General features: G+C 44.7%; 1 protein-coding gene across 1 annotated transcript in view; it reads left to right on the top strand.

Annotated features, from left to right (window-relative positions):
* The first annotated feature begins 200 nt into the window (after window positions 1–200).
* REV3L (REV3 like, DNA directed polymerase zeta catalytic subunit) overlaps window positions 201–12,678 on the top strand; it is a 422,230-nt gene continuing 409,752 nt past the window's right edge. Inside the window, exon 1 of the mRNA XM_082249080.1 lies at window positions 201–853. Within this exon, the coding sequence (XP_082105206.1) occupies window positions 715–853 (139 nt within the window). The 5' untranslated portion in view covers window positions 201–714. The remainder of the gene's footprint in view (window positions 854–12,678) is intronic.

The following is a 12,678-nucleotide window of genomic DNA, read 5'->3' as shown; positions in this document are numbered from 1 at the left end:
AAACACGCCCACCGCACTTCCTTCCCCGCTGCCCTTCCCCCCTCCTGCAGTGCTTCTTCAAGCGTTGTGTGTTTGCATTTAGCACACCTGCGAAGGGTTACTACTACTACCGTACGTCTACAGTCGTGGGCGTGGCTGTCGTACGTCTGAAGCTTGGGTCACGCCCACGACGGCCCACCACCGGCCTGTCACCGTCCCTCCCCCGTGACGTCACCATCATGGCAACAACAGCTGCGGCCGCTGCAGCCCGAGCCGTGATCGGAAGACTCGCGAGCCTGGTCCGGGGGCAGCGCAGTACGGAGCGCGAGGACCGGCGCGGGGGCGCGCTCACAGCATGAGGCTCCCGGGGGCAGGCCGCGTGTGACCGGTTCCCTGCACGTGACGCGGAGCTGGAAACAGTGAGACACGTCCAGGTCCAGTGAGAGGGGGTTAGACAGGGAGCTTGTCTATAGGGAAAGACTTGTATTCAGATTTCTAGAGCAGAACTATATGTGTACAGAGATAATAGCAGAGTAAGGCTGGCCTATAGTATTATATAGAGTGATTCTAATGCACAGAGACAGTCTATGAGTGTTCATGGGGGGAAATGTAAACATATATCCCCTGTGTAGATGCAGTGAATGTAAGCCCATTTATTTTTAGCTCACACCTCATAGAGGGGGGGCTAAGTAAGAGGGGTCTGGTGCCCTGGGGAGGGGGGCGAAACCCCAGAAGATGTTCTCCCTGCGCCTGGTGACCGCGGATTATTATTTGGCTGCTCCTCTTCCTGGCTTGGATGTCGCCAAATCCTACTTCAGAGACTGCGATGTACGAAGAGTGCCTGTGGTCAGAGTGTTCGGAGCCACCCCTGCAGGTGAGAAATGCTGCCCTCTTGGCTAACTGACCCCCTTGTCAATTTCAGATACAGGAACTAGCTGATGAAGTGCCCCTCAAGGGCACAGACATGACTAGGAAGTTATGAGCTGTCTAGATGGCACGTTGACAGGAGTAGCTTTTCTACATTTAGGATCAGGACAAGTGAAATTCTACTGGAAGAAGAACCTGGCTTGTTTGTGATCCTAATGGGTCATGCACTGAAGTTTTCTTTGTTCATTTAAAGGGCGATGCATGTGCAGATTGGGCTTAGATGCTAGAATGTAGTTGCGGTGGTGATACAATGGATTAGAAAGGTCTGTGTTGATGTTGTGGTAGGCCAAGGATTCTGCATTTGGGCACACCATGAGTACAAGGAAAGACACGATAAAGACGCATGGGGCAAGGAGAAACACATTAAAGCAAATCAAGCCCAGTGGCTCATGGGACAATGAGATACATTAGAGCAAGTCCAAACCAGTGGCCCATGGGGCAAGGAGCGCTTCATTAGAGCAGGTAAAGCCCAGCGGCTCATGAGGCAAGGAGAGACATGCTAGAGTAGGTTCAAGCCCAGTCGCTCGTGAGGCAAGAAGAGAGATGCTAGAGCAAGTCAAGCCCAGTGGCTCATGGGGCAGGGAGAGACACGCTAGAGCGAGTCCAGTCCGGTGGCTCATGGGGCAGGGAGAGACATGCTAGAGCGAGTCCAGTCCGGTGGCTCATGGGGCAGGGAGAGACATGCTAGAGCGAGTCCAGTCTGGTGGCTCATGGGGCAGGGAGGGACACGTGAGAGCGAGTCAAACCCGGTGGCTCATAAGGGCAGAGAGGGACACGCTAGAGCGAGTCAAACCCGGTGGCTCATAAGGGCAGAGAGGGACACGCTAGAGTGAGTCAAACCCGGTGGCTCATAAGGGCAGAGAGGGACACGCTAGAGTGAGTCAAACCCGGTGGCTCATGGGGCAGGGAGGGACACGCTAGAGTCAGTCAAACCCGGTGGCTCATGGGGCAGGGAGGGACACGCTAGAGTCAGTCAAACCCGGTGGCTCATAAGGGCAGAGAGGGACACGCTAGAGTGAGTCAAACCCGGTGGCTCATGGGGCAGGGAGGGACACGCTAGAGCGAGTCAAACCCGGTGGCTCATGGGGCAGGGAGGGACACGCTAGAGCGAGTCAAACCCGGTGGCTCATGGGGCAGGGAGAGACACGCTAGAGCGAGTCAAGCCTGGTAGCTCATGGGACAAAGAGACACTCTAGAGCAAGTAGTCAACCTTCATGGGGCAAGGAGAGACACAAAAGAGCAAATAGTGTCAGGCCTAATGGCTCATGGGGCAAGAAGACACACACTGTAGCAAGTAGTACAGTCAAGTCTAAGGGCCTATGGGGCTTGTGGATACACACTAGGACAGTGTTTTCCAACTTCAGTCCTCAAATACCCTCAGCATGCCATGTTTTGGAAATTTCCCTTAGATACAATAGCTGTCAAAAATACAATTGACAGTGATTTTAAAGCGCCTGTGCAAGGTAAAGGCGATCGTGGAAAAATAAAAAAGCATTTCCTGGGGCGACTGAGGTTTGGAACCACTGAACTAGAACAAATAGAGTGACACCTAATGTCTCATGAGGATAGTAGATGCACACTAGAACAGTGTTTCTCAACCTCAGTCCTCAAATACCCCCAATAGGCCATGTTTTAGACATTTCCCTTGGATAAAATAGCTGTCAAAAATACCAAACTATTGACGGATTAAAAGGGCCTGTGCAAGGTAAAAGAGATCTTAAAAAAAAAAAAAAACCCTGCCACCAGCTACATCGGTACCTAGTCTCAAAATACCAACAAAATCATTCTTCCTTCCTCCCAAGACCTCCTGCTCTCTAGCCCCCTTGTCACTTCATCCCATGCTTGCCTGCAAGACTTCTCAAGAGCCTCTCCCATCCTCTGGAACTCCATACCCCAATCTGTCCAGCTATCTTCCACTCTGTCTACTTTCAGATGATCCATGAAAACTCCTCTCTTCAGAGAAGCCTATTCAGCCCCCACCCAACAACTGTACTTTTATTTTTTTCCCTCAGCCCATCCCCCATAGGTATTACCTTTTTTGTATCTCTTGACCCTCCCTCTTAGATTAAAAGCTCTAATGAGCAGCTCTGATTCCTACTGTATTGTAATTGTACTGTCTTCCGTTATGTTGTAAAGCGCTGCGTAAACTGTCCGTGCTATATAAATCCTGTATTATAATAATGTCCTGTTGGGGGTTCAGAGGACTGAGGTTGGGAAACGCTGAACTAGAACAAGTAGAGACAAGCCTGATGGCTTATGGGGCAAGGAGAGACACAATAGAGCAGTTCTCAGTGAAAATGTGTGGGTTAAAAAAAATACTATATACTCCATTCACAAAGCGTTAACACCAGGATAATGATTTTTATTTTTAGCCATGTGATTATAATTTTGAAATCTCATTGGACTCAGCTAAAAATAGCGGTCGCTGTTAAAAATATCCTGGTGTGTTGGTTTTATAAATTGAAGCCAATATATGGCTACCATGTATAGGTTAATGACACTAGGCCCTGTGCTTGGTTGTAACATACATTTTTTTTTTAAAATTTGTATATTATTATTATATATTTTTATTTTTTTACATATGAGATTGTAAGGCAGAGCGTTTGTATCCAGACACAATGGCTCTATGGCTGTTTACAGTATGAGACATACAGGGGCTGTCATAATCTAGCAGACATGCACAGTGAGAGCATGTGACTTTCCGGCAGACCATGAGAAGGTTTCTGCTTGATTGTAACTTGTGTGCCTGATGCAGAGGCTGTTCAGTAAAATCAATGGAGGTGGCTTGTTCAGCAGTATGATGTATTGATAATGTTTACGTACATAATTTTGTAGATCTTTGTGAATTATATGTATATTTTAGCAGTGCTCACGCTGCGTTTAATTCACAAGAAAACTTCCTTGTAAAGGGAAAAAAAATGTCTTTTTCCTTTGTTGTGCATTGTGCCAATGACATCCTGTTTGTGTGTCTGATTATGACCTGTCTAGCAGAGATGCAGACCTCTGTGTAACCTCTGTAATTACAGCACACAGGAGGAAGAAAGCATCTTTTGTTTAGTTGTGTTCGGGACTTGCTAAAAGCAGCACAGAAAGGGTTTGGGGATCCTCATATGACCTGCTGGGGAAGGAGACGGGAGCTGCCTCTCTCACATAGACGTGTTACCCAGAGGACAGGCAGTATTACACCTCCCACACACAGTCATCACACTGCTAATAACCATGGTGTATGCTTGGGATCACTTGGAAATAGTGCAGGCTCCCATTGCCATTTTATCCTTAAGTCCTTTTTTTTTTTTTATACTGATTTTACTGGAAAATATTTTGTTTCTCCCAGCCTTTAAAGGAAAAAAGACATTGGAATGCATTCATTAAGAAACCTGCTGCTTTAATTTGTCAATTCAAAATTAGTTAATTGTGCTTTGTTCTTGAAAATATTGATTTAGAGAGTCTGAAAATTGTATCATTCAGTGAACATCAAACATTCCATTTTTACCGAATATAGAACCATGTATTTTTTATTTATTTTTTTGGTGAATGAGATTTATATAGCGCATACAGTGTGCGCAGTGATTTACAAAGTAAAGGTAGACTGTAAAGTTTCAATACAGGAGAGCCCGGCTTATAAGAGCGTGCAATAAAGAGCATATTTTTTAGTGTTTTGCATTCATTGGTGCAGGGACGCACAAATCACATTGCCGGGCAGGTTTTTTTTTTTTTTTTTTTGGTTAGCCTTGCTGTGGGCAAGCAGCAGGGTTTTACTTTTTTTTGCTCCTTAAAGTGTTACTAAGCCCGGACCCTGCGATCACTATATCTGGTCTCACACAGAACATGGAAATGCAGTTATATTAGTAAGGTAAGGAGGAGATTCCATTCTTCTCTGACTGTCCTATGAGGCTTCATGACCCCTCACCCTCTGTCTGGACAGTGCTGATTTTACTCTGCTGATCACATGCACCTTCCCCCCAAAAAAAAACAAAAAAAAAAAACTGTCTAGCAATACACACCAAACTAAACCTGTGCAGAGTGCCTCCTAGGGCTCTGTGCTATCAGCAGATGGATTGAGGACCGTAAAAGGTGAGGATCAGAGAAGACAGGATCAAACAGCCTTTTTTACACAATGCAGAGGACTAACCCCTTAGGTTCTACAGTGAATATAACCAGCATGCTTTATTGCATATACAGACTGAATTTACTGTTGTGGGTTTAGGAAATGTTTTTTTTTTTTTTTAAAGAAGTTATAAACCTCCCCAAAAAAAAAACCTGTAAGACAAAGGCACAATGAGCTAGTATGCATACGCCAATGATGTCACTGGCTGCATGTAAAGTAAATATCTCCTAAAAGGTGCATGTTTAGGAGATTTTTACAGTACCTATAGGTAAAAGAGGGATGTTTACTTCCTCTTTAACCACCTCCTTCCCAAGCCTATTCTGACACCTCGCTCCTCAGAGTCTGGTGCTATAATTATTGCTCTCACTCTGTTCGCGACAATGCCTCATTTGTGTGGTATGATCACCATTTGCATATGTGTTCGCATTTGCGCGTAAGCACGGTGGGACAGGGGTGTGGTTTTTTTTTTTTTTTTTTTATTATTAAAAAAAAAAATAAAAAATATATATAATATATATTTTGGTACAAACTTTATTGCTATCACAAGGGATGAACAACATCCCTTGTGATAGCATGGGCCATGGACAGGTCCTCTTTATGTAGCGATTTGGGGTCTCTCGTCTGCCCCCCCCCAAGCAGCCGATCGGACTGAGATTGGTATGATTGGCTGCTGGTGGCCAGGTAAACAAAGGAGCGGGACCGGAAGTGACAAACTTGTCTCTTCTGGTTTCCAGGGTTACAGAGAGGAACGAGGTCAGTTCCTATCTGTCCCAGGCAGCCATCCATGCTGGCCTCTGTGATGGGACCGGAGAACCCGGGAGAGGCAGCGGCAGGAGGGGGTGGGACCCCCTTCCACTACCCGCAGAAGTGGAGTGGCTAATTAGCCACTCGGATCACTTCTGCTTTGTAGGGAATCACTGGCGGAAACTAACGCTACCGGGATGATGTCTGTAGGTGCGACATTGCGGCGGACAGATCGGACCCCTAACTGACATTTCTGACACTTTTTGGGGACCAGTGACATTAATCTAGTAATCAGTGCTAAATATTATGCACTGTTACTGTATAAATTACACTGGCAGGGCAGGGGTTAATGTATGCCTAACTGTGCTTACTTACTGGGGGGGGGGGGGGGGGGTTGGGGAAGGGCTCTGTGACGGGCACAGAGAGATCAGGGTTTCAGCTTAGCTTTAACTCCTGATCTCTCTCTGCCTGTGTGACAGAAGATCTGCCTGCTTTGTTTACATGAGGAGGAGGAGGCGGCTCTTCTGTCAGTTTTTCTGACGACCTGTGTCTAATTATAGCGGGAGCGCCCTGCTGAGACTGCATGCACAAGATTACGTAGATCTACGTGATTTTGCGCAGCTGAGCCGCCCTGCTGCAGTAAATCTGCGTATGGCGGTCGGCAAGCGGTTAAAGGAGCGGATACTGGAGCTTGATTTGGCTGCTCAGCATACACTTTTGTACTGAGCACCCAAGTGCTTCCGTGTGTGAGTAACATTAAGGAATAAAGATTTTTATTTTTCCCATTGGGGCGCCTCATTTACTTGCTCAGCAGCTCGACACTCCCCTTTCCTGACAAGCACCTAATCAGTGCTCGTCACACTGCAAGTTCTCTACCGTCCCTGCTACTCCCTGGGTACAGTGCTAAATACAGGCAGGGAGGTGAATAGGAGATAAATAGCGCAATGATTAAAAGTTTGTTGCCGTAAATCCCTTTTCGTTTTTTTTAAAAGCCCTAGACATTCCTAAAAGCACCTCTGCCTAATAAAACATCATCCCCTCATATTTTCCATCAGGGGAAGCCATTTTAAGGTTTAAAGGGACATCTATCAAAAATCCCTTGTGATAAAACTCTTAGTATAACCGAATGAGACAGGTGTCTCATTTTTATTAAAATGATAAAAACAAGGCATAAATGATGTTTAAATTATGTCTTTTTATGTAAAAACTAGACCTTTTTTTGGTTCTAATAAAAAAAAAAAAAAAAAAAAAAAAAAATAAGACAAGTAGATTGTCATGAGGGACAAGTAGTTTGGGACCCCAAATTAGTCCCTTTGGTCAAATCGGTTTTTAAAAAAACTTTTCCACAAACATGTTGCTTGAAAATTGATTCTACTAACATTGAAAGTATTTGATTGGGTGGAGGAATTTCCCCTGCTGGCGATAGTATTTTGACGGCTGACGCATTTCTGCCCACCTCTTTCGATCCTCAGATTTAAGTTTGTCAAGCTAGGTGGTGCCAGAGCCAACCATGGATTTAATTTCAATCCGCATCAAACGGACAAAATGATCTTGATCTGTGTATGGCGAGCCTAAAACCCAACTCTAGGAGTTAAAAAAATAAAAATGCCCCCGTTTCAGTGGGGCCCCCACTCTGCAAGGGTTAAGTGCCTATAACAGGTAGGTGGTAGAGGACTAAGCAGTATTACTTGCCTTTAAAGTGTTAATAAACCCACAACAGTAAAATCAGTCTGTATATGCAGTAAAGCATGCTTATTATACTCACTGTGGAACCTAAGGGGTTCATTTTTAATTGCATTGTGTTCTAAAGGCTGTGTGATCCTGTCTTTTTGATTCTCCTCTTCTTTAACTGACTCCAATCCATCTCGTGATAGAACAGAGCATTGGGAGTCAGGCTGCATATGCTCAGATTGGTGTTTCGAGCATTTTTATTTCTTGGGAGGGTGCATGTGATTAGCACAGGGCCAATCGGCACTGTCCAGGCAAAGAGGCAGGGGAGAAGGAAATCTTACAAGCTTTACTAGGAACTGATAAATGGCTGCTATATACTGCTGATGAGAAAAGCTATTTAGTAGTTTCTATTTACTAAAATAATTGCATTTCCATGTTCTGTGTACTGTGGGGGACCAGATATAGTGAATGCAGAGTCCTAGGTTTGGTAACACTTTAACCTCTGCTCTGACATTTGTCCTCTTCTTTCCAAAGCTTCGCTCTGTAGGTGGTCCCTCCGTGTCATTGTACAATGCAGGGTCATTATTCCTACATTGCACATAGTGGATAGGCATGAGACCATGGCTAGAAGTGCCTTCGTGTGGAGGCTGCAGGAAACCGATCATACCACCGAAGGGACCCTGTAAGAGTGCAAAGTAAAGTATTTACTCCTTATCAGAGCACCTCTAGATATACCGAGCATTTAACTTGTACAGTATAGTGCAGAAGGACTCTAATGCCTGGATTTTTTTTTTTTTTTCTAATTAGGAAAATTTGTTTATGAAGAAAAAAAAAAAGGTACAGCATACAGCCTCTTATCCTAAGAGCCGGTTTACACTATTCCGACTTGTCAGGCGACTTGGTCGCCTGACAAGTAGCGCTCCATGCTGTGCAATGGAACCGTTCTAATCGGAGCGACTCAAGTCGCTCTGACTTAGAATAACGTTCCTGCACTACTTTTGGGCGAAGTCGGAGCAACTTGCATTGACTTCTATTATGAGAAGTCGTTTGCAAGCCGCGATGAAGTCGTGCTGCGCGGGCGACTTCAAAGTCGGGGCGACTTTGAGTCGCCGCGGTGTGAACCGACTCTAAAAAAACGGTATCCATTGTAACAATAACACTTTTCAATGGAAAAAGTACATAGAACACAAAGAAACTCGTATAACACAACAGTAAACAGATACAGTATTGCAATACTAAACAACAAAAACTGTCCAGAGTAAGTCATGCACAACACTGGTAGTGCAAACCAATCCATTAGGTCATAGAATGGTACCTTTTGGCATACAGTATTGTGGAAGAAGGCATCTACAGCTGGGACCAACAAGCATGACAACAAACTCCGGAATATATGCTACAGTGTGAAAAACGACATGCGGGGTAAAGTTGTAATAAGCAATACTACGTGAGTTGGGGAGGGGCTAAACTGGGGTATCTAGCCAGCATTGCCATATGTTCATAAATTTCCTTGGGATTTGGCCTTTAGGGTCTGTGTAAACAAGCTTCTGGACATGTATGGATTACATCACTTTGAGATGCCTCTAAGATAATTCAGAGTTCATTGACCGGTGCTTTGACCTGAGTAATAGCAATTTTTAATGAATCCAGGCCAACACCGCAAGCCATGCACCTATTAAAATTTCCAAAAATAATTTTTCAGTACAGCTACTTGAGAGAGGATTGGCTTCGTCTTCAACAGGAAACAAACTAGAAGGCGATTTAAAAGCCAGCCACCCAAGAGTACACTTCAGCACATTGTTTTGTTTCCCCTGGCTCTGATAACTGTCTTTTGGGTCCCTCTTGGGTGATTAGGGGCTGGTATACTTGCGTTCTTGGTCATGTTGCTTACCTGTGTTTTTTTTTTCTCTTAAGATTTGCTGGATCTGGCACCCTTATATATATATATATATATATTATTTTTGGTCGAGTCCTTCTGATGCAGTAATGGCACTGCTGGTCGTCGATCCTCCGGTGAGGTTTCTTCCTGTGTTTTCCCGGCAGTATAATTCCTTTGGGGAGATCCCCTGCATGAAAGGTCGAGGCAGACCTGCAAGGCACAGGCTCCATACTGGCACCAGATGACACACTTCTGGTAGTATGTACCGTTCCTTCAGAGTCCCGTGCCGTGACCATCGGCTCCCGCGCGCGTGCGCGGGAGTGGCGTCACCGCGGCTCCGGCCAATCAGGTGGCCGGATGCCGCGATCCTGGAAGACGGGCGACTGGACATGTCGCCCGTCATAGAGGTAAGCGGTCTGCACGGCGGGGGCTCGTTCTAAGGTAAGTATTGCATAATGAGCTAGTATGTGATGCATACTAGTTCATTATGTGTTTCTCTTTCAGGTCGAACAAAAAAAAAAGTGTGTGAGTTTACAACCTCTTTAACCATACCCTCTTTTTTTTTTTTTTTTTTTTTCTCTTGAAGTTAAAATTTGCTGTCCCAACACCCAACCCTCCTCCTTTTGCAGCATGGGCGGGCTTGGGACTGGCCATGACGGAGTTAGAAATAAAAATGGCTTCTACCCATCTTCTGACGTCTATGCCCACTATCCTGTAAAAGGAAGATGCATATAGGTAACTATTCAGAGTGCTCTGGTTCAGTCACTTGATTTTCCCAGTGGCCAGCTTCAGGGGAGAGGAGAGAACACCTTACCTTGTGATGGGGGACTCGCATGTGGTGACTGCAGTTTTTATGTCAGGACTGATTCCCCTATGTCCATCAATGATTCCCTTTTACCTTGTCCCTATTTCATCAGAGGGACAAGCAACTTCTTGTTTTGGGTTGCAGGCATGCCTTACCATTTCTCTGTGTACATCACAAATGTTTTATGAAACAAACGCATCTCTTTCAGCATGGTAAGCTTTAATCTTACCTGCATCTGCACTAAACTGGAAGTCCCAGGGCATGTGGGATATGTAGTTACATCGTATAAAGTGTCAGGCTGGATTCACACTTATGCGAATTAGATTTGGGTTTCCCTGCATCCAGTTTGCATGATGGGAGACTGAAACCGGCTTTCAATGGAGTCGGTTCACACAGCTCTAGAGCGGCTTCAGTCCGCACTGGAAAAGGGTTCTGTGTGTCTTTGGCTCAGTTTCAGGTCCAACTTCAGGCAAATATTAAGGCCTGATTCACATCAGGAAAGGGAGAACAGGGACTAACTGGACCCCCTGCTGCGACCCGTGGCCACAGCTAGTGTGAACCCAGCCTAAGGGCTCTTTCACACAGGCGGACCGTTCAGATCCGCCTGTCCGTTTTTTTGGCGGATCATATGGACCGGATGACACAAGTGTCACCCGTGTCCGTTTAAAAAAAAAAAAAAATGTGCCGGAGCGAATCGCAATACGGTCTGCTCCGTGTGAAAGAGACCATACTCTTTAGCCCACAGACAGAGATCATACATTATCCTGTTTTTTTAAACAAACATCTGACTGTAATGTGAATATTTTGTTTAGGTCAACAAATGTCACCATTAATCTACATGGTCATTTTACATCTTGGGTGAAAGGCAGGTAGGTAGATTTTTTTTTTTGGTCTGTCTCAATAGCCATGAATGGGACTGGCTGCATGCGGGTACATGGAACACCTGTGCATCCCCGAGGGGGGAAACGCAGCCCTCGCACAGGAATATGCTTAACCACTTCAGCTCCGGAAGGTTTTACCCCCTTAATGACCAGGCCATTTTTTGCGATTCGGCACTGCGTTACTTTAACAAAAAATTGCGCGGTCGTGCGACGCTGTACCCAAATACATGTCCTTTTTGTTCCCCACAAATAGAGCTTTCTTTTGGTGGTATTTGATCACCTGTGTGGTTTTTAGATTTTGTTTAAAATGTATGAACTAGCTTTATGCTGACTCCTTATAGGATGAAGTCAAAGTTGTCTTCATGACTCCCGGACTGCATAACTCATATATAGTGTGGCAGGAAAAGTGGGCCTTAATGCCCAGCCTCTGCACATATGCATACATTGCAGTCTGATGTGTGCTAAGAACGTGCTTCCTAGCACAAAGACTGAGTGAGCAGTTTCCAAAAGCTCTCGGCCATGGTTTCTGATTGGGAGCCTGTCCTTCTGGCAGTCTGGTGTTGTGAGGTGAATGTGCGCTCACTCTGTCTGACACCTCTCAACAGCTTCTGATTGGAGCCAGTAGGACAGGCACCTAATCGTGTGATCTTTGTAAGAACCAATCACGATGGTCATGTGATTGGAAATCTGCTCTCCCACCTGGCATTAAAGCTCATGTATAGGGCCTCTGGCAGCCCTTGGGAAAGGGGTTTGTGTGCTTTGGTTGCTTATTGTGATCTCCTGTTAGGTATTGTAGTGGAAGGGTTTTTTTTTTTTTTGTGAGGATCCAACATTATGATCTGTTATTTTTGAGCTGCTTTTGTGGTGTTTTCAAATATTCATCAAAAAGCATTTTCTCTAACCATGGGTTTTAATATTACCATGGTGACCACCCGAGGAAAATCTTAAGATGGAAAGTATTATTTCTACACCCTGCTTTTAGAAGTACGTTAGAAAAAGACAAATTGGCTTTAGTGCCTTTGGAAGACTTCCCCGACAGAAAATACGGCATTTTTCAGGTGTTTCATTCTCTGCAGCTAGTATGATTTTTGACCTTGTCATTTTTGCTTGACTTTAAAGCACAAAGGTCCAAAAGCTGCTTGACATGCCATGTTTAATTGTATTAGGAAGAAAGGCTTTGATGGTGAAATTGCGGTAACGAATACATCACCCACAATAATTGTATTTTCACAGGTAAACAACATGGAATATGTTTTAACAAGAAAAACTGACTTTTATCTAATATAACTGGATGGCCAATTTTTTAATGTGATGTATTTTAAATTGGTTCAAAATCAGCAAACATCCAGAACAAGCGTTCACCTATATTTTTGTTATCCTTTTAGTATCGTGCCTTGAGAGCTGTCTTAAGTTCCTGCGTTCCAATGCAGCAGCTATAGCTGTAATCTGTGTATTTTTTTTGGGGGGGAGGGGGTGTCGGGGGGTTGCTCGGTTACTACAATCCTGAAAATCCTGAGTGCTTTGCCAATATCTATGAATCAATCTGGCAAATCTAATCAAAGCAATTTGCTGCCAAAATGCTGCAGTTTAGCATACAGATGGGTTCCACTCAAAATGAATATTCATTATTTGAATGACTGAAAGACTAAAGCTAAAACTTTTTTTGCTTAATTTTGGATTGAGTTGG

Source organism: Pelophylax lessonae, assembly GCF_965119305.1.
Source record: "Pelophylax lessonae genome assembly, chromosome: 3".
NCBI lineage: Eukaryota > Metazoa > Chordata > Amphibia > Anura > Ranidae > Pelophylax > Pelophylax lessonae.
This window is presented reverse-complemented; position numbering and strand designations above follow the sequence as displayed.